General features: G+C 50.4%; 2 protein-coding genes across 9 annotated transcripts; one reads left to right on the forward strand and one right to left on the reverse strand.

Annotated features, from left to right (window-relative positions):
- The first annotated feature begins 3 nt into the window (after positions 1–3).
- SNX21 (sorting nexin family member 21) lies at positions 4–8,867 on the forward strand. 6 transcript variants are annotated; one of them, XM_063720541.1, is made up of 5 exons: positions 4–225; positions 486–753; positions 1,244–1,401; positions 6,633–6,774; positions 8,025–8,867. In XM_063720541.1, exons 1-5 carry the CDS (start codon positions 205–207, stop codon positions 8,093–8,095), a joined length of 660 nt encoding a protein of 219 aa, XP_063576611.1. In that variant the 5' UTR covers positions 4–204; the 3' UTR covers positions 8,096–8,867. The 6 variants fall into 6 exon arrangements, 5 of the variants coding, with proteins under 5 accessions (XP_063576611.1, XP_002830412.1, XP_024094447.1 ...); XR_010138719.1 differs by having other exon boundaries at positions 102–225; positions 1,244–1,394; positions 8,025–8,164; XM_002830366.6 differs by having other exon boundaries at positions 6,633–8,867.
- ACOT8 (acyl-CoA thioesterase 8) lies at positions 7,719–23,514 on the reverse strand. Of its 3 annotated transcripts, none has more exons than XM_002830367.4 (6): positions 23,265–23,514; positions 21,076–21,209; positions 14,443–14,668; positions 10,249–10,406; positions 9,513–9,707; positions 7,719–7,949 (listed from the first exon to the last, which is right to left on the reverse strand). In XM_002830367.4, exons 1-6 carry the CDS (start codon positions 23,390–23,392, stop codon positions 7,831–7,833), a joined length of 960 nt encoding a protein of 319 aa, XP_002830413.1. In that variant the 5' UTR covers positions 23,393–23,514; the 3' UTR covers positions 7,719–7,830. The 3 variants fall into 3 exon arrangements, with proteins under 3 accessions (XP_002830413.1, XP_009231940.1, XP_063576612.1); XM_063720542.1 differs by lacking the exon at positions 7,719–7,949 and adding an exon at positions 7,977–9,384 and having other exon boundaries at positions 23,265–23,482; XM_009233665.4 differs by lacking the exon at positions 21,076–21,209 and having other exon boundaries at positions 23,265–23,493.
- Positions 23,515–23,529: the final 15 nt, after the last annotated feature.

The following is a 23,529-nucleotide window of genomic DNA, read 5'->3' on the forward strand; positions in this document are numbered from 1 at the left end:
CTCCCTCAGGCGGACCCAGGATTCCCAAGTCCCTCCTGGAGCCAAGGGCCTGGGATTCTCAGGCAGCTCGGGCGAGCGGGCGGGGCAGGAGGCGGGGCGGCGGCAGGAAGCGGCCTGAGCCCGGCGGAGCCCTGCAGAGCCCGGCCGACCTCCATGGGCTGCGGGGGGCTGCACCCGGACCCTTGGGGCGCGGCGCGCCCCTGAATGCACCGTGGGATGCAGGAGGTAGAGGCGCACGAGGCGGCGCAAGAGACGTTGGGAGGGTCCCGAGCCCTTCCGGGGAGGAACGCGGTCCTAGGCTGAGTGGGTTGGGGGGAAAGCGATGCGGGCTGGGTCCCCGGGTTCGCAAGACCTCGGACTGCCAGGGGGTGGGGCCTCACCGCGCCCCTCCCTCTCCCGTCCGGGCCCCGCCCCTCCTCCTCCTGCGCCGGGCTGGGGTCCCCCTCCTCCGGGATCCGGGACACAGCGTCGCGCGCTCCCCCCAGGGTGCCATGGCCTCCCGGCTCCTGCACCGGCTGCGGCACGCCTTGGCCGGCGACGGCCCCGGGGAGGCGGCGGCCAGTCCAGAGGCCGAGCAGTTTCCAGAGAGCTCAGAGCTGGAGGACGACGACGCCGAGGGCCTGTCCTCCCGACTCAGCGGCACCCTCAGCTTCACCAGCGCCGAGGACGACGAGGACGACGAGGACGAGGACGACGAGGAGGCTGGCCCTGACCCGCTGCCCCTCGGGGACGGGACGTCAGGAGAAGACGCAGGCGAGTGCAGGAGGACGGAGGCGGGAACCCTGGGGCTCGATTAGGCCTCCATCCCAGCCGCGTTCCCAGAGCATCCAGGGCGCTAAGTTGATCCAGCTGAAACTCCCACACTTCTTAAAGCGCCTGGGCCACCTCTTGGCTGTGTGACCTTGAGAGAGTCTTAACCCCCCTCTGAGCCAAGTTTTCCCTTGTGTCAAGTGGGAGAACTCACTCTCATCTCAGAATTGCTGCGGGCGTTAAATGTACAGGGCTTGGGATCCAAATGGAAACGATGTATTAACGATATTTTGAGGGTGGAGCTATTAATTTAGCCCCTACTGTCTGCCAGGCACGGTGTTTGGCTCCTCGGTGCCTCTCTGTCCCTCAGTTTCCATTTCTGTAAAATGGGGGTAAGTCCTGCCTCACACTGGGAGGATGAGTGAGGCCACGTCAGTGGTTGATGTCGACCCTGGCCCTAGGCCCATTGATATGACTGGTCATGTGTCTGCAGAACGGAGCCCCCCACCTGATGGGCAGCGGGGCAGTCAGCTCCTGGCACGGCAGCTGCAGGATTTCTGGAAGAAGTCCCGGAACACCTTGGCACCCCAGCGGCTGCTCTTCGAAGTGACCAGCGCTAACGTTGTCAAGGACCCGCCCTCCAAGTACGTGGTGAGTGTGGGTCCAGTCTGGGCTGTGAGTCTAAAAGTATGGCTAGGAGCAAGTAGGGAAGACCCCAACTTCCTGAGGGGTCTGTGTAGTTATAAATGGTTACCTTGTTTACAAATGGGGAAACTGAGGTCAGAAAGGGGATGTAACTTGAGCAAATCCTCACACAAGACTTAGTTTCCTTGAGACTGAGTGAAGTGGGGATTAAGGACCTTCCTCTTAACCTGGTTTTGAGACTAAGAGAACTGGTGTGTGCACTTCCTCACCCAGCCCACAAGGTTTTTGCAAATTGTAGCAAGATGTGAGATACAGAGAGATAGATGTTATCTGGGTCAAACTTGAGATCCAAGTGGCATGGGCTGGTGGTTAAGGAAATAGGCTTTCCATCGAGACCAACCTTGACTCCCACTTATTTCCAGTTGTTTGACTCTGGGTGAGTTGTTTAACCTTGTCATCTTCCGTTTCCTCATTATAGCAATGGGGAAAATGCAGAGGATTACAGCAGGAGTTAAATGAGACAATGGACAAAAAGCCCTTAGCAGTGTGCCTGGCATTATGAAGTGGTCAATGAAATGGTAGCTATGTCATCATTATTTAACTTTGGGTTGAAAATGTTTGTCATCTAGAGCCTGCTGTGTCCTTATAACGCACAGGTCAATCAGTTCTCAAGCACCCGACCTTGTCCTAAGGGCTAGACTTAGGGGGTTGGTGGAGGTTAGGATGAAGAGCGATGTTGGGGAGGACCTTGGAGTCCCTTGCTGTTTTCCTTGCTGTTGAGAGACTGACTTGGAGAATGAGGTCTGCTCCTTTAATGCCCACAGCAACTCCTGCTCCAGTCCCTTTTCAGGCCAGGCCTGAAAGCCGGCTGAGCTGGCCACTCCTGTCAGTGGCAGCTCTCCATCTCTCACTACCCTCCTCTTCACCACCCTTCTCCACCTCTGACTCAGCAGGAGGGGGCCTGGAGCCCAGTCCCACATCTGGGCCTCTCCACCCTTTTCTGTTGCTGTTAGTAAGCAAGGGCCACACCCATGGGGTGACTACTCCAATTTCAGCAGGGACCGACTCCAATTATTTAGTCTTTTAAAAAAATTTTTGAGACAGGGTCTCGTTCTTTCAGTCAGGCTGGAGTGCAGTGGTGCAGTCATAACTCACTACAACCTCCAGCTGGGCTCAAGCTATCCTCCCACCTCAGACTCCCAAGTAGCTAGGACTACAGGTGTGCACCACCACGTGTGGCCAATGATGAAGTCTGACGTGGCAAAGGTCTCAGAACTCTGGGGTGGACAAGGGTTCATACACTGAAAGGGGACACCAAGGAATAGTTCAGAGGCTGAGAGGAATGGGGGTGACTGTGGGTACCTGGATGGGAAGGGATGACAAGATAGAGCAGGATGGCCAAGTATGCCCCGGCCTGTGTCTGGAGAAGCAAGGCACCTCCTGTGTACAATGGGGACCCTAATTCCCCATTTAACTTGTGGGGGTGAAGAGCACAGGCTTTGGAATCAGATCAACCTGAGTTTAAATCCCAGCTGGGCTGTTTTCCAGCTGTGTGACTTACAGCAAGTCTTTGAGCCCTTTTCCTCCTCTTTGAGCCTGCTTCCTCAGCTGCCAGAGATAAGGACACCTTCCTTGCAGTGCTGTTGTGATGATTAAATGAAATCATAGATGTAAAGAGTGCTTGGTACAACAGGAGGGACAGGGTAAATGCTTGGGTAATGGAACTACTGTCATTATCACCCATCTGGCTGCATGTTACAAGGATCAATGAGATAATGGATACAAAATGTAAACTAGATGAACATAAAGGCTTATTATATAGACCCGTGTGTCCTGAAGAAAACTGGTGTCCTAAAGTGTGTCCTGCAGAAAACTAGTTCCATGGAATGTTAATAGCTGTTTCTAAATAAAGGTTTTGCAGGCAATATGTTTTGAGAATGCAGAGTTAAATGAGAATACAATAAGTTTCTTTATTGTTAAAGTATTTAATCCCTAATAGTAATGTACACTGTGAATCTTCAAGAGGACAGAGTAGGCAAACCTAACTGACCAGGAGTGGCTAGAGTATTGTCAGTTCCACAGAACAAATGTGAGAGAAAGATCTGGATTTGGTGTTAGGGTGCCTTTAACATCTAACACTGGTTAACTCTCCTTTTAAACCTGTTGGCTTGGCATTATAGGTTAATCCATATTCAGGTTCTCAGACCGGGGAGCTTCGTGATCATCTTGCTCAGTGATTTCCAAACCTCAGTCATTCCACTACCTCCCTGATTCTTGTCCTATCTAAAAGTGCCACTTGTACCCTTTTCTTCTTAACATTTTTCTTTAAATGAACCTATTTTTTTCTTTGTCTTTTTTTTTTTTTTAAGACAGAGTCTTGCTTTGTTGCCCAGGCTGGAGTGCAGTGGCGCAATCTCAGCTCACTGCAACTTCTGCCTCCTAGGTTCAAGCAGTCCTCCCACCTCAGCCTCCTGAGTAGCTAGGATTACAGGTGCCCACCACCATGCCTGGCTAAGTTTTGCATTTTCAGTAGAAATGGGGTTTCACTGTTGGCCAGGCTGGTCTTGAACTCCTGACCTCAAGTGATCTGCCCGCCTCAGCCTCCCAAAGTGTTGGGATTACAGGTGTGAGCCACTGCGCCCAGCCGAACCTATTTTTTTTCTTGAATAAGTTTATTGAGACAGAGTCTTGCTCTGTCACCTAGGCTGGAGTGCAGTGGCGCGATCATAGCTCACTGCAGCCTCGAACTCCTGGGCTCACATGATTCTCTGCCTCAGCCTCCTGAGTAGCTGGGACCACAAGTGCCCAACTAATTCTTTTTATTTTTTATTTTTTTTAGAGACAGGGTCTTGCCATGTTGCCCAGGCTGGTCTCGAACTCCTGGCCTTAAGCAGTTCTCCTGCCTCAGCCTCCCAAAGTACTGGGATTACAGGTATGAGCCACTGTGCCCATCCTTTAAGTAATTTTAAAAGACAACTTCATAGCACTACTGTATGTGGAAAGTCTCACTTGCCACAGAGAGAAGCTAGCCATAAATATAAAAGTAGTGGGCCAGGCACGGTGGCTCACGCCTATAATCCCAGCACTTTGGGAGGCTGAGGTGGGCAGATCACCTAAGGTCAGGAGTTCAAGACCAGCCTGGCCAACATGGTGAAACCCCGACTCTACTAAAAATACAAAAATTAGCCAGGCGTGGTGGTAGGTGCCTGTAATTCCAGCTACTCGGGAGACTGAGGCAGGAGAATTGCTTGAACCCAGGAGGCAGAGGTTGCAGTGAGCGGAGACTGTGCCACTGCACGCCAGCCTGGGCGACAGGGCGAGACTAAATAAATAAATAAAGTAAGTAAGTAAGTAGTGAAAATGAAACATCATTAAATCTTGCCTAGATGTTGTTGCCTGAAGGAGTCCCTGACCTGAGATCCACTTTCTGGCTCTTTTCTAAAAATGGAGATGAGAAGTGTTAGAGAAGTACTTTTTTTTTTTTTTTTTTTTTTTTTTTTTTTTGAGAGTTTCACTCTTGTTGCCCAGGCTGGAGTGCCATGAGCAATCTCGGCTTACCGCAACCTCCACCTCCCAGGTTCAAGCGATTCTCCTGCCTCAGCCTCCCAAGTAGCTGAGATTACAGGCATGTGCCACCACGCCTGGCTAATTGTGCATTTTTAGTAGAGACAGGGTTTCTCCATGTTGGTCAGGCTGGTCTCGAACTCTCAACCTCAGGTGATCCACCTGCCTCGGCCTCCCAAAGTGCTGAGATTACAGGTGTGTATGTGAGCCACTGCAAGCGGCCCAAGAAGTCCTTTTTTTAAAACCAAACTGAGAGCTGGCCAGGCGCAGTGGCTCACGCCTATAATCCCAGCACTCTCGGAGGCCAAGGCAGGCGGATCACGAGGTCAGAAGATTGAGACCATCCTGGCTAACACAGTGAAACCCCGTCTCTACTAAAAAATACAAAAAATTAGCCGGGCGTAGTGGCAGGCGCCTGTCGTCCCAGCTACTCGGGAGGCTGAGGCAGGAGAATGGAGTAAACCCGGGAGGCGGAGCTTGCAGTGAGCCGAGATCGTGCCACTGTACTCCAGCACTCCAGCCTGGGCAACAGCGAGACTCTGTCTCAAAAAAAAAAAAAAAAAAAAAAACCAACAAAACCAAACTGAGAGCTTCTCAATTTGTAGTCAGAAAGATTAAAAAACAATTAGGCTGGGTGTGGTGCTCATGCCTGTAATCTCAGCACTTTGGGAAGCCTAGGTAGGAAGATTGCTCAAGGCTAGGAGTTCAAGGCCAGTGCTAGCAACATAGTGAGACCCCCCCCATCTCTACAAAAAAAAAAAAAATTTTTAAATAGCTGAGTGTGGTGGTGCATGCCTATAGTCCTTGCTACTTGGGAGGCTGAGGCAGGAGGAATGCTTCAGCCCAGGAGGTTGAAGCTGCAGTAAGCTATGATTGTACCAGTGCATTCCAACCTGGCCAACAGTGAGACCCTGTCTCAAAAAATAATAATTAAAAGGGGAACCACCTCCTGATGCAGTGATATTTACTCTAGTGCACACCACCTAAAAACCTCAGTTACCAATACTTATACATGTCTCATTTTTGGACAAACACTGACTTAACCGAGCACTTCCTTCACTAGAAACAGAAGTGGACCCAGAGGGGGACTGCCTTGCCTGAGGTCACACAGAGAAGGAGTAGCTGACCTGAGGTTAGAACTTGAGTCCTAGGCCAGTATACTTTTCACAGTTACAATCTACAGGTCTGTAGATAGGCAATTGTGGCTATCTACAGACCTGTCCTCTGGGTCTAGTTTGGAAAAGCCTGACCAGGGATGTGGAGGCCAGGTGTCCAAAGTGGAACAAGCTCCAAGCTGGTCCTAAAGGAGACCCAAGAGATTGGCCGGGGTTTCAGCTTATGTCTGGTTTTCCAGTGGGGGCTGTCAGAAGAACTAACTGCTCTATGGGAAGGGAGTACAAAAAAAGGGGCAGCAGCCCCGGGCACTGAAGCTCATCTCTGTCTTTCTCTCTTCTTGCTGCCTTGGGCCTGGGTCATTTCAGACAAACCTCAGGTAAGATGGGACTGGGCTTCCCCACCACTGCGGCAGCAGCTCCTGCCCTCCTGGGTGCTGTCCCAGGGGTGAAAGGAAGAGGTGGGGAGGTACAGCTGGGAGTGTGGGGGATGGGGAAGGATGGGGAGGGAACGGGCCCGTGGACAACTTGCATTTGCCCTGACACCCACCCTCCCTGCAGCTCTACACCCTCGCCGTGATAGGCCCAGGGCCGCCAGATTGCCAGCCAGCCCAGATCTCTCGCCGTTACTCGGACTTTGAGCGGCTGCACCGAAACCTGCAGCGGCAATTCCGGGGCCCAATGGCTGCCATCTCCTTCCCCCGTAAGCGGCTGCGCCGGAATTTTACTGCAGAGACCATTGCCCGCCGTAGCCGGGCCTTTGAGCAGTTTTTGGGTCACCTGCAGGCAGTGCCTGAGCTGCGCCATGCCCCGGACCTGCAGGACTTCTTCGTGCTGCCGGAGCTGCGGCAGGCACAGAGCCTCACCTGTACTGGCCTCTATCGTGAGGCTCTGGCACTCTGGGCCAATGCCTGGCAGCTGCAAGCCCAGCTGGGCACCCCCTCTGGCCCAGACCGCCCCCTGCTGACCCTGGCTGGGCTGGCCGTGTGCCACCAGGAGCTGGAAGACCCTGGGGAGGCCCGGGCATGCTGTGAGAAGGCCCTGCAGCTGCTTGGGGACAAGAGCCTCCACCCTTTGCTGGCACCCTTTCTGGAGGCCCATGTCCGGCTCTCCTGGCGCCTGGGCCTGGACAAACGTCAATCAGAGGCTCGGCTCCAAGCCCTGCAGGAGGCAGGCCTTACCCCGACACCACCCCCCAGTCTCAAAGAATTGCTCATCAAGGAGGTGCTGGACTAACCCTTGCCTAGATTTAAGGCCACTGTGAGGAGAGGGGCTGCCCCAGAATGCAGGGGAAGGACCTGATGAGGACAGAATAGCTGGGAGGCTGCAGAGGGTGCTGGGAGCCCCTAGAAGTTCCAAAAGAGAATATGAAGCAGATCAAGGAAACTTCTGTTGAGCTGGGCTCAGGATGAGCTTTGGCTGGGGTTGCCTTTGTGTAGTACAGGGAAGTCTGACACAGCCTCTCCAGCTTATAAACAGCCGGGGGGCTGTGGCACAGGTTGGGGCAATGTTCCCTTGTTGGTGGGCCCCCAAGCTGGCAAGGCCTCTTGGCTGAAGGCCAGGGACTCTGCCCTGGAGTCCTGGAGTTAAGGGATGAAGGCAAGGCTGCAGGTCTGGCCCAGGGGAATTAAAAGCCAGCCACTCCAGTGGTATCAGTCTCTTTATTGGATGTGAGGGCCAAAAGGGACTGTAACTCCTGTCTCAGGAATGGGGATAGATGGGAGGTTCTTGAAGCCCCAGGCGAAGCTGGTACCTCTGGCTACAGCTTGCTCTCTGAGACCCGGGGCTTCACTCGGATCACGCCCTCCTGGGCACAGGTCACAGCTAGGACTCCATCCTGACGCCACAGCCGCCCATGGACTAGCCCCCGAGAGCCACCTGTGGGTGAGGTGAAGGGTGATGATGGCCTGCTTCAGAACAGCCAAATACACTTTTTTTTTTTTCCTGAAACAGAGTCTCACTATGTTGCCCAGGCTGGTCTCAAGCTCCTGGGTTCAAGGGATCCTCCCGCCTCAGCCTCCTGAGCATCTGGGATTACAGGTGCACATCACCACGCCCAACCTCCAAGTGGACTTCTTGCAAAGGGTCTGGCCCAGGGCAGGGCTGCCCCACACAAGGGTGCACTGAGTGTCGTGGCTGCTCCAAATGCCCCTTCATGAGCTTATTATGGACCGTCATTGAGGGGTAACTCCTCCCACAGGAACCCCACTTGACAGTTTAAAAGCACTTTCACACCTCTGCTCGCTTCCTCAAAAAGATCACGGAGGAGCTCTGAGAACAGTTTCCTTCAACAGCTCGGCCAAGCAGAACTGCTGTACCTCTGGCCACTTGTGTTAGGAAAACTATTGGCTCCCTGTATAATAAATCAAGCCAGGTCCTCCAAGTGGTAATTCATGAAAAATATCCCCACTACCACCACCAAGGGGAAGAAGGGACTCAGCAGAGAGGACTTGAGGCCATGAGGTCTGGCCTCTTCCCTCCCCACCTGGAGACTCCTCCCTTGCTGGCTTTGGGCCCAAGTTTGATGTTTGTGAGGATGATTGCTGGTTTCCCTTACACATAGCAGAGCTCACTCAGTTCTCACAGTGGCCAAATGAAGCAGTTATGTGTTGTCCAGTTTTCCAGACCAGGACTGAAATCCATAGAGGGTCAGGAATTTGGCCCCATGATGAGGCCAAATCTGAACCCATGTCCTCACTTCAAGGTTATCAATCTTGGATTGTGATGCTGTTGGTACTTGAGAATACCCCTTATCTGAGTATAAAGAGTCCTTAAGTTTTGTCCTTCGTTTATCAAGCAAAGCTTTTCTTCATTTGAAATGTACTCCCTTGGAAAGGAGGTCAGGGTTCTGAAGCTAGACATTGATGAATGAGTCTTGTTTCTCTCCCCTGCAAGGAAGGTCCAAGCAGGCCCTTAGGGACCACTGAATGCCCCGATCCCAATCAGGTTAATCAGAATCACTTAGAGAACTTAAAAATACAGTTTCTTGGACCTTATCTAAGACCTACTGAGTCAGAATCTTGAGGGTGGAATCAGAATCTATTTTGAAAAGACATCCCCAAATGGCAGTCTGATGGGCTGTGGGTTTGGATACCACTGCTGTAATGTAACCCTCTTTGTTTACATGAGGAAACTGAGGCTCAGATGGAAGATATGATTTGCCTATTATAATACAAAGAATCTGAACTGGTTCTGGGACTAGAACTGGGTCCCTGGGAGAAGGTGAATCACATTTCCAGCACGTTCTAGAAATTTAGAGCAGAGCAGGTGTCCCGGCCTCACCCTCTCATTTTGAAGATGAAGATGCCAAAGCCTGGGAGGGAAGGAAAGGAAGTGACCTGTGCAGTGCCACACAGGAAGTCGGGAAATCAGCATCACCTAAGAAAGCAGGCTCCTGCCACCCAAGGTCAATGCCGTTGTCCTACACGGCCCCCCACTCACCGGCCCAGGGACTCTCGCATTCATAGAGCATCCAGTGGTCAGCTCGGAAGGGGGCGTGGAACCACATGGAATGGTCCAGTGAGACCATGAAGTGCACCTTGTGCTGCCACTGGTGAGGCAGCAGTGCAGTGCCCAAGAAGGCATAGTCGGAGATATAGGCGGCCACGCAGCAGTGCATCTTCATGTCGCCCTCGCCTGCAACAGGTCCCCATCAGCCCTGGGCTCCTGGGCTTTCCAGCTCAGGACCTGCAGGGAGGTAGGGGAAAAAGGGACTCCCGTGCATGGGTGTGCAGACTGGTTGCTGCACAAGAGCACTTGGCCTACAGTGTGTGTGTGTGACGGGGGATAAGTGAGATGGCGACTTGGGGAGGGCAGGGGTGAGCAGGGACTGAAATTCAGTCTTCACCACCCAAGTCTCCCACGCTAGGCCCCAAAAGGGGTGTCTTCTTCCAGTTTGCACAAAGACACTTTGTAGTTAGCAGCAAAGCTGGACAACAACCCCAGCGAGGTGCCTTTTGCCTTCCTCAGAAAGGCCTTGTGTTGGGATTATAGTCATCTCCACATTCTCCCCATGCAAAAGGCTGAGAGGGCCCAGGTGAGAAGCTAAGCCAACTTCCCCTTCATGCAGATAAGGAAACAGGCCCAGAGAAGGGAACTCATGTGCCCAAGGCCGCACAGCAAATGAGTGGTAGACCCCTTGGAGAGTGGTTTCCTCCCATCCATGGGGTCCTCTTACCAATATAGCCCCGGGCTCGCACCCAGAACATCTGTTTGGGCTCCATTCTCTGCAGCTGGCTCAGGGGGGATGGGTTTACTGGCTTGATCTCAATGGGGACCTCTTGAGCAGCAATTCGGTTGAGCGCCAATGGGTACCTCTTTTGGAGGTTAGGGTCCCTGAAAGTAAAGAGAAGAGGGTCGGGGTGAGACCCAGGAAGAGAGGGAGTCACATCTGCATTGCCTCTTCTGACTCCCCTCATTCTTCCACAGGGACCCCTGATATCCTCAAAGCTCCCCTCCCCTCGTGGCAGGCAGGATAGTGCAGCATTTGAATCCCTTCTTGGCCACTTACGAGCCATGTGGTCTCGTGCTAATTAGTAATCTCTCTGAGTCTATTTTCCCATCTGCAAAATGTGGATAATGATATTAACCTACCTCATAACCAACACTGTGAAGACAAGATCATGAATATCTAACCAACACATCATAGTAATAAGGCATACCCTATAATATGCACTGTTCTAAGCATTGTACATACGATAGTATTCCTCACAACAACCCTGTGAGATAGGTACTATTATCACCCCCATTTCATCAGTGAAATAAGCACAGCGTCCAGGTAGCTTCCTTAAAAATTGGAGAGACAGGATTTGGACTCAGGCAATCTGGGTCCACAGTATGATTATTTTCTATTTTTTTAGAGACAGGGTCGTCTTCTCACCCAGGCTGGAGTACAGTGACGCAATCAGCTCACTGCAGTCTCCAACTCCCAGGCTCAAGTCATCCTCTTGCCTTGGCCTCCCGAGTAGCTGGGACTAGAGCTGTACGCCACTGTGCCTGGCTAATATTTTTCTTTTTTCTTTTTTTTGAGATGGAGTCTAGCTCTGTCACCCAGGCTTGAGTGTGGTGGTGCAATCTCAGCTGACTGCAACCTCCGCCTCCCAGGTTCAAGCGATTCTCCTGCCTCAGCCTCCTGAGTAGCTGGGATTACAGGCGCCTGCCACCATGCCCAGCTAATTTTTCTATTTTTAGTAGAGATGGGGTTTCACTGTGTTGGCCAGGGTGGTCTCGAATTCCTGACCTCATGATCCGCCCGCCTCAGCCTCCCAAAGTGCTGGGATTATTTTTACTTTTTTTTGTAGAGATGGGGTCTCTTTATGTTGCCCAGACTGGTCTCAAATCCTGGCCTTAAGTGATCCTCCTACTTCAGCCTCCCAAAGTAGTGAGCTGCTGTGCCCAGCCACTTCATTATTTTAAACACTCAAGAAACAGGCTGCCTGACTTGGCCTGAGTTACCAAACCCTACACAGTAGGGAACATTGCATCCCCCCAAGGGGAGGAGCCCATTCCAAGGAACTCTCTTCAATACAGTGACAACCACCCATAGTGCTCTGCACAGATCCTGCCATTTTCACCCCTATCCTCTGGAGTGCTGTCGGACAGAACCTCCTATGATGATGGAATACCTATCTGCACAGCACACTATGGTAGCCACTAGCCACATGTGACTATGGAGCACCTGAAATGTGGCTAATGCAACTGAGGAACAGAATTGTTCATTCTACTGACTTTGGTTTTTTTTTTGTTGTTTTTTTGTTTTTTTTAGACGGAATCTCGCTCTGTTGCCCAGTCAGGAGTGCAAGACTCGATCTTGCTTACTGCAACCTCTGCCTCCTGGGTCCAAGCGACTCTCCTGCCTCAGCCTCCTGAGTAGCTGGGATTACAGGCACACGCCACCACACCTGGCTAATTTTTTTGTGTGTGTATTTTTAATAGTGAGATGAGGTTTCACCACGTTGGCCAGGCTGGTCTCAAACTCCTGACCTTGGGTGATCCACCCGCCTTGGCCTCCCAAAGTGCTGGCATTACAGGCATGAACCACTGCGCCCGGCCCTATTTAATTTTAATTAATGTAATATAGCCACAAGTGGCTAGAGACTACCTTATTGAACAGCACAGATCTAAATTCAAGGTCCTTTAACAATGTCTTCCTTTCATTTCAGCAAACATTTGTCGAACTGCAACCACACACCAGGCCCTGTGTTTTTTCTGTTAATAGTGATATAACTACAATTCACTGCCATTGTGCTAGTTGGTACTAGCACACTAAGTGCCTTATCGCTCTTATCTCATTTAATCCTCACAGCAGCCTTATGAGGTAGGAATATGATTAGCACCATTTTATAATTGAGAGTACTAGCTCAAAGTGGGAAAGCAACTTGCCCAAACTCACACAGCTAGTAGGGACAAAATCTAGAATTGAATCCAGGCCTTTCAGGTTCCCAAACCCACATCCATCGCGTCATACTCTGCTGCCTCCCTAGTATCTAGCATGAGATAGAAACACTCTCTCCTTGTGATACAGCTAAGAAGTAGGCAGAGCAGAAATGAGCATTCCCATTTTTTAGAAGAAGAAACTAGGGCCCTGGGGAGTTGGGCACTGTCCCACAGCAGGTGAGCATTAACAGAGGCACAGCCCTGGATAGAATCCATGTGTCTGTCCTTTGTCTGGACCCAGAGCTCTTTCCCCTGCACCAGCATTTTTCAAACTTTATTAGATGTGATCCAAATAAATATATTTTACCAGGTATTCAAAATATCTAACATGCTCCCTGGTGGTCTAATGGTTAGGGGAAAATACATATTTGTATTTTTGTACATATGTTTTATATACATAAAACATGCGGCCAGGCACGGTGGCTCACGCCTGTAATCCCAGCACTTTGGGAGACCAAGGCAGGTGGATCACTTGAGGTCAGGAGTTCGAGACCAGCCTGGTCAACATAGCAAAACCTGGTCTCTACTAAAAAAAAATACAAAAATTAGCCGGGCATGGTGGCATGTGCCTATAATCGCAGCTGCTTGGGAGGCTGAGGCACGAGAATCGCTTGAACCTGGGAGGCAGAGGTTGCAGTGAGCCGAGATCGCCACTGCACTCCAGCCTAGGCAACAGAGCGAGACTCTGTCTCAAAACAAACAAACAAACAAACAAAAACATGCACTAAGGCAAAGGCAGTGACCAAACACAGGCCATAGCGCTGCAGCTCTCCAGAGGACACTCACTCCTGGTGCACATTAAGTCCTAAGTTGCTGGACCAGGGGCCTGAGGGAAGAGAGGGAATCACTTAGGGGACTGGGGAGGTGGTACTTAACAAGTGGTTATGGAAGTATTTCTATATATATATATATTTTTTTTTTTTTTTTTTCACGGGTATGGTGGCTCATGCCTATAATCCCAGCACTTTAGGAGGCCGAGGTGGGTGGATCACCTGAGATCAAGAGTTTGAGACCAGCCTGGACAGCACAGTGAAACACCATCTCTACTAAAAATACAAAATTAGCCGGGTATGGTAGCAGGTGCCTGTAATCCCAGCTACTTGGGAGGCTGAGGCAGGAGGATCGCTTGAGTCTGGGAGTCAGAGGCTGCAGTGAGCCGAGATGGTGTCACTGCACTCCAGCCTGGGCAACAAGAGCAAGACTCCGTCTCAAAAACACACACACATATATATATATATAAAAACAACAAAAAATATATGTATATATATATTTTTTCTTTTTTCAGACAGAGTCTTGCTCTTGTTGTCCAGGCTAGAGTGTAGTAACACGATCTCGGCTCACTGCAGCCTCCGCCTCCCAGGCTCAAGTGATCCTCCTGCCTCAGCCTCCCAAGTAGCTGGGACTACAGACACATGCCCCCACTCCCGGCTAATTTTTGTATTTTTTGTAGAGACAGGGTTTCACCATGTTGCCCAGGCTGGTCTTGAACTCCTGGGCTCAAGTGATCCTCCCGCTTGGGCTTCCCAAAGTGTTATTATAGGTATGAGCCCCCACACCCAGCCCCAGCCTTATTTTTAAATTAGAGATGGAGTCTTGCTGTGTTGGCAAGGCTAGTATCCAACTCCTGGTCTCAAGCAATCCTCCTGCCTTGGCTTCCCAAAGTGCTGGGATTATAGGTATGCGCCACTGCACCCGGCCAAGCTCTTCATTTTATACCATGACCCAGTACAGACACACACCAGAAACACATGACTAAACCTCAAGTTTCACAAAAGGATTCTTGCCCTTAATACATACATATTATTCACTCCAGTATCTTCTTTTCTAATCTGTATTTTTAAAATGCTGGTCAAGACCCACTAAAGGATTCTATGACCCACAAACAGATAGCAGTTGCATTTTGAAAAGTCTGCCATGGAGCCTCCAGGTCTCTCACCTTAAATACTGGTCAATGAGGGTCTCACAGTCAAGCAGCTCTTCTGGTGGTGGCACAGTGGGCATGGAGAACTGGTGCTGCATGGGGCTGGGCTGGGCCTGCTGGAAGGAGGCCTGGCAGATGAAGATGGGCTTCCCATGTTGCACGGCCTTCACAGAGCGCACCGAGAAGCTCGATCCTGTTCGTGTCCGCTCCACTTGGTACAGTACTGGCACCTTCGGGTCCCCTGCAGTGGGAACAAGGACACAGTGGGTCCACAGGCCCTGTCATCATCACAACGCCTGACAGGCACTCTACTACTCATCTTCCATTCCATTTCATCTCAGTGACTACTAACTGAGGTCTGCTAAGGTCCAGGCCCAGGGGTACAGAGAGACCACCAGGCCCTGTCATCAGGCTTCTCCCTGTGCAGGTGGAGCTTTTCTCTAACAGCACAAACAGCAGAGATATTGACAGATTCCTTGCATTCAAATCCTGGCTCCACCACTCACCAGCTGTGTGACCCTTCACTTCTCTGAGCAGTGTGCTCATTTGCAAACTGGGGATCATCATGGTGCTCATCGCTTACAGGATTTTAATGATAATGAAATGAGTCCGTAGTTGTAAAGTGTTTAGAATAATATCTGGTACATAGTGAGGGCTCTATATGTGTTTGTTAAATAAAATTAATACTCCTTGCTTCTATCTTGCTCCTTCTATGCCTGGGATCTTGTCATCAGTCCAAAACCATTATTCTAGATCAGGGAGCAGTAAATCTAGCCTGCAGCCTGTTTACTGTTTATTCTGCTGTTTTCTTTTTTGAGAACAAACAAAGGCTATTTATTCAGAGCTTGTTCTTTTTTTTTGAGATGGAGTCTTGCTCTGTCACCCAGGCTGGAGTACGGTGGTGTGATCTCGGCTCACTGCAACCTCCTCTCAGGTTCAAGAGATTCCTGAGACTCAGCCTCCTGAGTGTCTGGGACTACAGGGGTGCACGACCACATCCAGCTAATTTTTTTTTTTTTTTTTGAGAGACAGAGTTTCGCTGGGTCACTATCTGTGGCGCTATCTGGGCTCACTGCAACCTCTGCCTCCCAGATTCAAGCCATGCTTATGCCTCAGCCTCCTAAGTAGCTGGAACTACAGGCGTGCGCCGCAACACCCAACTAATGTTTGTATTTTTTGTAGAGATGGGGTTTCACTATGTTGCCCAGGCTGGTCTCAAACTCCTGACCTCAACTGATCCACCCACCTTGGCCTCCCAAAGTGTTGAGATTACAGGCATGAGCCACTGCACCCAGCCAATCAGAGGTTGTTATAGCAGGAAGTCAACCACCATCACTTGCTTTTGGCAGAGACTTAGAGGCAGGCAAAGGAATGGGAATGCTCTGTAGTGGAAAAAAAGGCTTCAGGGATGCTCCGATTGCAGGCTGTTGGCATGGGGAAGCTGTTGGTGGGCTAACTAGAAGCACGACACCTGGCTGGGCACAGTGGCTCACACCTGTAATCCCAACACCTTGGGAGGCTGAGGCGGGCAGATCTTCTGAGACCAGGAGTTCAAGACCAGCCTGGCCAACATGGCAAAACCCTGTCTCTACTAAAAATACAAAAAATTAGCCAGGCCTGGTGGCACACACCTGTAATCCCAGCTACTCGGGAGGCTGCAGCAGGAGAATTGCTTGAAGCTGGGAGGTGGAGGCTATGGCAGGAGAACTGCTTGAACCTGGGAGGTGGAGGCTGCAGTGAGCCGAAATTGCGCCATTGCACTCCAGCCTGGGCAACAAGAGTGAAACTCTGTCTCAAAAAAAAAGTGGGACATCATATGTGATTGGTTAGGGGTACATATTTGGCTTTCTCTGGTTGGTCCTAAGTTGGAAGCAGGGGCAAAAATTAGGGCAGCTATCAGTTATTAATCAAGTCCTGGCTTTGGAGGCCAATTGTTACAGTGGTCATTATTTGGCTTGCTGGACTTGTTGGTAAAGATAGTGGTCTGACTTCCTACAAGTCTGACTTGTGGATAGTAGGCTGGCTTCCTGTGCTGGTTGCTGCTATTGTGCGTCAGAGTTCTGTTTTTCTACACGGTCTAGCCTTTGTCTGTTTGTATATTCAGCCTCTCTCAGGCAAGGGCCGCTGTCAGTCACTTCACCCCTGATATATATGGAAGCCATTTGGTCCTTCACTGTCAGGTGTCTCTGCTCCAAAGCAGAGTGGAAGAGCCTGGGCAACACAGGGAGACCCTGTTTCTACAAAAAATAAAAAAAAATTAGCTGGACATGGTGGCATGTGCCTATGGTCCCAGCTAATCAAGAGGCTGAGGTGGAAGGATCACTTGAGACTAGGAGATCAAGGCTGCAGTGAGCCATGACTGCGTCACTGTGCTCCAGCCTGGGTGACAGAGCGAGACCTTGTCTCAAAAACAACAACAAGAACACCACCACCAGAGTAGAAGGCACTGGCCAGGGATAAGGCAGCCAACAACAAGCAGGTGAGGGAAGATTTGGAGAGGAAGAGAACTTCCCTGGTTTCCCTGAAGTTCTTTGTCTGAGTCAGGCTGACCTTGGGGAACCCTGACATCTGGGCCATGAGACATCTTGGGAATGACTTTCAACCTTCAGATGAAAGAAGCAGGTCTAGAGAAGTGCTGCTTCCTTCACTCTGATCCAAATGGGGAGTCAACCAGGCACCAGGGCTCAATGAACAGCAATAAACATCACTGTCTGAGGTCAACTGGCTTGCTCAGCTCTCTGTTCTCAGGCACTGCCACCAGCAGCACTTCTATCAGAGTGGGAGCTCCTCAAGGTTAAAGGCATTTGAGGAGGGCTTACCAAGAGTCCAGACACTAGACAGAGCTACTTGTGCGGTCTGCTTTCAGACACTGGAAAGGAAGTCTTCCTCCCTACCACCAAACTTGGGGGGAAGAAAACCAAAAAAACCCTCTAATCCAATCCTTGGTCTGCAGGTAAGCTAAAGTGCAGATTCCTGAGGAGGATCACAGAAACTTCAGTACTCTGGTCTACCTTTCAGTGTGAATGAGTTCCAGCCCTATTCTTGAAAATTGTTGGAACAGAGCAGGTAGGCCCTGAGGCATATTGAAGGGGGTTAACGATTATGGAGTGATGCAGGGTGCCAGACAGCATTGGACAGGAGGGTATGTTTTCTCATGTTGGTCTCACAGTAACTATGTAGAGCCACTCTTACCCCCATCGTACAGATGAGGAAACTGTTGCCTTAAAATACATTTTTTTTGTAATAAAGTCATGCTCATTTGTTTACATATTGTCTATAGTTGCTTTCACTGGCAAAACCTAAAATGTTTACTATCTGGCCCTTTCTAGAATGTTTGCTGACCTTGTTCTGAATTCTTCAAGCTCTAAATTTACCTCTGTAGAGAAAAACTAAAAACAAAACAAAAACCCAACTAATTCACATTCTTTCCTGGGCTTTTAGAAAAAGAACTGATTTGATAAATGGCCAAGGACCAACCCTCCCGCTCCCCCATAACATTTTATTTAAAAATGTAATTGAAACATCTTGTTTTTTTGAGATGGAGTCTCGATCTGTCGCCCAGGTGGGAGTGCAGTGGCGCAGTCTTGGCTCACTGCGACCTCCACCCGCCGGGTTCAAGTGATTCTCCTTGCCTCAGCCTCAGCCTCCCGAGTAGCTGGGATCACAGGCTCAGGCCACCACGCCCGGCTAATTTTTTTTTTTTTTTTTAGGTGGAGTCTTGCTCTGTCACCCAGACTGGAGTACAGTGGCACAATCTCAGCTCACTGCAACCTCCACCTCCAGGGTTCAAGCGATTCTCCTGACTCAGCCTCCTGAGTAGCTGAGATTACAGGTGTGCGCCACCACGCCTGGCTAATTTTTGTGTTTTTTTTTTTTTTTTAGTAGAGATGGGGTTTCGCCACATTGGCCAGGCTGGTCTCGAACTCTTGACCTCAGGTGATCTGCCCGCCCCAGCCTCCCAAAGTCCTGGGATTACAGGCGTAAGCCACATGCCCAGCCAAAAAACAGCATTGGTTTTAATATCTGATATAGCTGGCAGAGTCACACCACAAACAGATAAGAGCTCTCCCCTTTTTGCCTTGCTGCCAGGAAGCTCAGAACTAAACCTTGTATGAAACTGCAACAATATGGCTTAGCCAAATTTTTTGACATGATCGCTTCTCCCAAATCCCGTTACTACTGGCCTGATGTCCTTTGACTTTTAATATTCCCATAATAACTACCAATTATTTTAGCTATCTTGCAGCCTTTCAAGACACAAGCAAGGGCACAAATAATTATTTTTTATTTTTTTTTTGATGGAGACAAGAGTCTCACCCTGTCGCCCAGGCTGGAGTACAATAGCGTGATCTCAGCTCACTGCAACCTCCGCCTCCTGAGTTCAAGCAATTCTCCTACCTCAGCCTCCTGAGTAGCTGGGACTACAGGCACGTGCCGCCACGCCTGGCTAATTTTTAGTATTTTAGTAGAGACTGGGTTTCACCATGTTGCCCAGGCTGGTCTCGAACTGCTGAGCTCAGGTGATCCACCCGCCTTGGCTTCCCAAAGTGCTAGGGTTACAGGCGTGAGCCACCACACCCAGCCAAATAATTATTTATTTTGAAATGGTGGCTTGGACACAGTTCATTTCACGCTGCTCCTGGATGGAGAATTTCCAAGAAAGAGGATCTTTTCCCCAGAACCTGGGATGGGTACCCTGGCAGCTCTCTCATTGTTTAGAATTATCGCCCAAGAGCGAAGCAAAGAAGCAGGAAAGAGTTTGGCACTCGAAGACACATAAACCAGGTTCAAATCCTGGCTCTGCCTCCTTGGGCACTGTGGGAGCTAGTTCCAAACCTCTTCGGGTCCCAGTTTCCTTAGGTAAGAATGATGGCAGGAATGCCTGCCACCCATGTTTACTTATGAAGACTAAACAAGATAATGCACACAACTATGCTCTGTATCATGCAAATTTTAATTATTCCCATAAGTTAATCATCAAAAACTAATAATATTTATGGAAAACTAGATTATGCCAAGCCCTGCACTAGACACTTTACTGGCAAAGAATCATAGAATTCTTCCATCACAGGATGAAGAGATTCAGAGTTCAAGTAATGTCCCCACCCACACAAAACAGCCAGGTATTTCACTAGGCTGGAAGGATTACAATATCAAAAGGCTGGTACTTACAAACAAATTAAAGAAACAAAGCACATATTTACTCCCAACTAGCATAAAGATAAGAACCTGGCTGAGCCCAAGGTAAGTATTTAAATACTTTATAGCAGTGACTGGGGGCCGAGAAGAGGGGGGCCAATCAATACTCCTCAGGGATGAGGAGTAAGGGACATGGGACAGTATGAAAAAGTGTATTTACCATTACAGGGATAACTTTCATATTTACAAAATGAAGGGGGAAACCCCACGGTTTTCTTAATACAAATCACATACTGTAAAGGTCCACAAACTCTTCTCAGCTGCGGATCTACGCAGAACACATGGGGGCATCTGCTCTGGGAGTAACAGGGAAGGAAAGAAAACAGTGAGGGTTTTTTGTTTGTTTTTTAGCATAGGTTTTGCTTTCATTTTATTTATTTTTTTGTAGAAACAAGGTCTCGATTTGTTGCCCTGGCTGGTCTTGAACTCCTGGGTTCCAACAGTCTTCCGCATTGGCCTCCCAATGTGCAGGGATTATAGGCATGAGCCACCACACATAGGTTTTTTGTTTTTGAGACGGAGTCTCGCTCTGTCGCCCAGGCTGGAGTGCAGTGGCACGATCTTGGCTCACTGCAAGCTCCGCCTCCCAGGTTCACGCCATTCTCCTGCCTCAGCCTCCCGAGTAGCTGGGACTACAGGCACCCACCACCACGCCTGGCTAATTTTTTTATATTTTTAGTAGAGACTAAAACACGGGGTTTCACCGTGTTAGCTAGGATGGTCTCGATCTCCTGACCTCGTGATCCGTCCACCTCGGCCTCCCAAAGTGCTGGGATTACAGGCGTGAGCCACCGCGCCCGGCCTCACACGTAGGTTTTAAGTTACATTATCTGACCCCAGAGCTGTAAGAAGCTATACAGATCATCCCACTAAAACACCCCTGGTCCCACCCTTCTCCATTTTACAGCTGAAGTAAACCAAGCTGTAGGGCGGGGAGCTAACCTCACAAGGCTGCATGGTAAATTATGGGCAAAGCTGAAGCTAGGCCCTACATCTTTGGTTTGTTTTTATTGACCCTATGCTCAGTTGACAAAAGAAGCCTTAGATCCCTTGACTCTCAGGCTGGTGCTCTCTTCTCCAACCCAAGCTGCCCTACCTCCGCACCTCTAGCAGAGGTTACAGCACGCTGAGAACCTAGCACAGCGCTCGGCACCAGGAGCTATGTTAAGAATGGAAGAACAAAAGCCCACAAGGAACAGTTAAGCAACAAAGTCTTGTGTCATTATCAGCCAGACATCAGGTACCCAGTGAGTCCCAGCAGGTGTGAGGTCCAAGGCTCATTGTTAGCCCCAGACCTTGTTCCACCCTAGACACCTCTTAGGGTGGTAGTGTCCGCCACCCATCCCCTTGTCTTCCAGTCTCCCTCTCTTCCCTTTTGGCCTCAGCCCAAGGCCAGAAATGGCTGCTGGGCCACCAGGGTTGGGTTGGGGCAGGAAGTGGGGGGTTTACCTGCCCGAACAAAGTAGCAGTGCAGGGAGTGCACGTGGACGTCTTCACTCACAGACTTGGCTGCAGCCACCAGGGCCTGGCCCACGATCTGACCACCAAACAGCCTCTTGGCCGGTACCCAGTAATGCCTTCCTCTGTAGGGAGACGGGGAAAGAGGGAAAGACTTGGGAACTGGGCCAAATTCTACTACCCTCGCTAAGACTCTAGTGCATGATCTCTTCACCATATTGGGGTTTAAGATCCTTTTGAGAATATGGTAAAAGCCATAGGTCCTTTCCCCAGGCAAATATCCTTACGCATAAAAATCCTCTGGGCCGGGCACAGTGGCTTACGCCTGTAATCCCAGCACTTTGGGAGGCCGAGGCAGGTGGATCATTTGAGATCAGGAGTTCAAGAGCAGCCTGGCCAACATGGTGAAACTCCATCTCTACTAAAAATACAAAAATTAGCTGGACGTGGTGGCATGCACCTGTAATCCCAGCTACTCAGGAGCCTGAGGCAGGAGAATCACTTGAACCCAAGAGGCAGAGGTTGAGGTGAGCCAAGATCACACCACTGCACTCCAGCCTGGGCAACAGAACAAGACTCCATCTCAAAAAATAAAATTAAATAAATATATAAATGAATAAATAACAAGAGCCCTCAGACATCAAGTCTTAACTCCTTCAGTGTACAGATGAGAAAACTGCAGCTTCCCCCCAGAGATGAAAATGCTTGCCCAGAATGTAGGCCCATTGGAAGCTGAATAATTATGTCTCTAGCCTCCCACGTCCCAGCTGTTTGGCATTTTCTGTAACAATGAGTTACGAACAGCCCTCCATGACCTGGCAGGTGGCTCTCGCCTGTAATCAATCCCAGCACTTTGGGAAGCCAAGGTGGGAGGATCGCCTGAGTCCATGAGTTCAAAACCAGCCTGGACTCCAAAGTGGGGCCTCATTATCTACTAAAAATAAAAAAGTTAGCTGGACGTGGTGGCGAGTCCTTGTGGTCCCAGCTAAATGGGAGACTGAGGCAGAAAGGTCACTTGGGCCCAGAAGGTCGTGGTTACAGTGAGCCATGTTCGTGCCACTGCACTCCAGCCTGGACAACAGGGCCAGATCTTGTCTTCAAAAACAAAAATCAAATAGCCCTCCAAGAAGTTATTTATAATTCCTTAAGTGGAAGGAAGGGAGCTCAAAGTAAGATAATTTCCAGTAAAGCCAGGAGAAGCCTTGGAGGTCAAAGCTGTTAGAAGCCTTGCTGCAGGGGGCTGGGTGCGATAGCTCACGCCTGTAATCCCAGCACTTTGGCAGAGGTGGGCAGATTACAAGGTCAGGAGTTCACGACCAGCCTGGCCAACATGGTGAAACCCCGTCTCTACTAAAAGAAGTTAAAAAATTAGCTGGCCCGTAGGCCGGGCTCGGTGGCTCACGCCTGTAATCCCAGCACTTTGGGAGGCCGAGGCGGGCGGATCACGAGGTCAAGAGATCGAGACCATCCTGGCCAACACGGTGAAACCCCGTCTCTACTAAAAATACAAAAAATTAGCTGGGCCGTGGCGCGCCTGTATGTCCCAGCTAATCAGGAGGCTGAGGCAGGAGAAATGCTTGAACCCGGGAGGCGGAGGTTGCACTGAGCCGAGATCGCACCACTGCACTCCAGCCTGGGCAACAGAGCAAGACTCCGCCTCAAAGAAAGAAACCTTTGCTGCAGTCAAGAACTTCAGCGATGCTGGGAAAGAAAAGAACATGCTTAGGCCTCAGAATAAGTAATGAGATACCAGACCCACCAAATGGTACTGGGGGCGGGATATTGTGAGAAGAAAAGACGCAAGGACCTGCGGCGTCTGTTTTAAGGCTGATCCATCAGCTGTGTACCCTTGGGCAAATCACTGCCCTCTCTGGGCTAGCTCCCCCGTGAAGGCTTAGGGCAGGCTGCCGAGCAGGGTCTCTCAGGTCACCACTATATTTGCTCAGATCTCCAGGACTACCTAGAGATGGGGCTGCGCAGACCTCGCGGCGCGGAGAGGAAGGGAGGAAGCCAGAGCAGAGAGGACAGCTCTGTTAGGGGGGAGTTCTCTCCTAATCGTGGCAGAGGGTGCATCCCACGCAGAGCCATCCTAGTTCCAGAGCCAGGGGCCCCGGGCGGCGGCAGTCAAAATCAAGTTTCTGCCCTAAAGGAGGGGATGCTGGGCAGGAGCTGCCGGCTACCTGAAGAGATCCTCGTCCAGCGGCTCGAGGTTGAGCACGGTCGTGACCAAGACGCTACGGAGGTCCCCAGGGGGATCGCCGCGGTCGCCACAGCCCTGCCCATCTTCTGGGGCCTGCGGGGACGACATCTAGTTCAATGCTGCGGGCCCTGCACACCCGCCCCGCGGAAGACGCGGAGACATACACAGAACTTGACTCTTCCGGCAGATCGCCCTAGTAACCGGAAGTCTCCTCCAGACCGCGGGAAGGCGGAATCTAGGTTGTG

This window comes from Pongo abelii, chromosome 21 (assembly GCF_028885655.2).
Source record: "Pongo abelii isolate AG06213 chromosome 21, NHGRI_mPonAbe1-v2.0_pri, whole genome shotgun sequence".
In the NCBI taxonomy this organism is placed as follows: domain Eukaryota; kingdom Metazoa; phylum Chordata; class Mammalia; order Primates; family Hominidae; genus Pongo; species Pongo abelii.

Coding starts and splice junctions, on each gene's coding strand:
- ACOT8 (XM_002830367.4), bottom strand. CDS start 23,392: ATGTCGTCCCCGCAGGCCCCAGAAGATGGGCAGGGCTGTGGCGACCGC. Junction 14,669..21,075: donor CTGCTACTTTGTTCGGGCAG/GTAAACCCCCCA, acceptor TTCCCACTGCAG/GGGACCCGAAGGTGCCAGTA. Junction 7,950..9,512: donor ATGCGAGAGTCCCTGGGCCG/GTGAGTGGGGGG, acceptor CCTCACCCACAG/GTGGCTCTCGGGGGCTAGTC.
- SNX21 (XM_002830366.6), top strand. CDS start 205: ATGCACCGTGGGATGCAGGAG. Junction 226..485: donor TGCACCGTGGGATGCAGGAG/GTAGAGGCGCAC, acceptor CGCTCCCCCCAG/GGTGCCATGGCCTCCCGGCT. Junction 1,402..6,632: donor ACCCGCCCTCCAAGTACGTG/GTGAGTGTGGGT, acceptor CCCTCCCTGCAG/CTCTACACCCTCGCCGTGAT.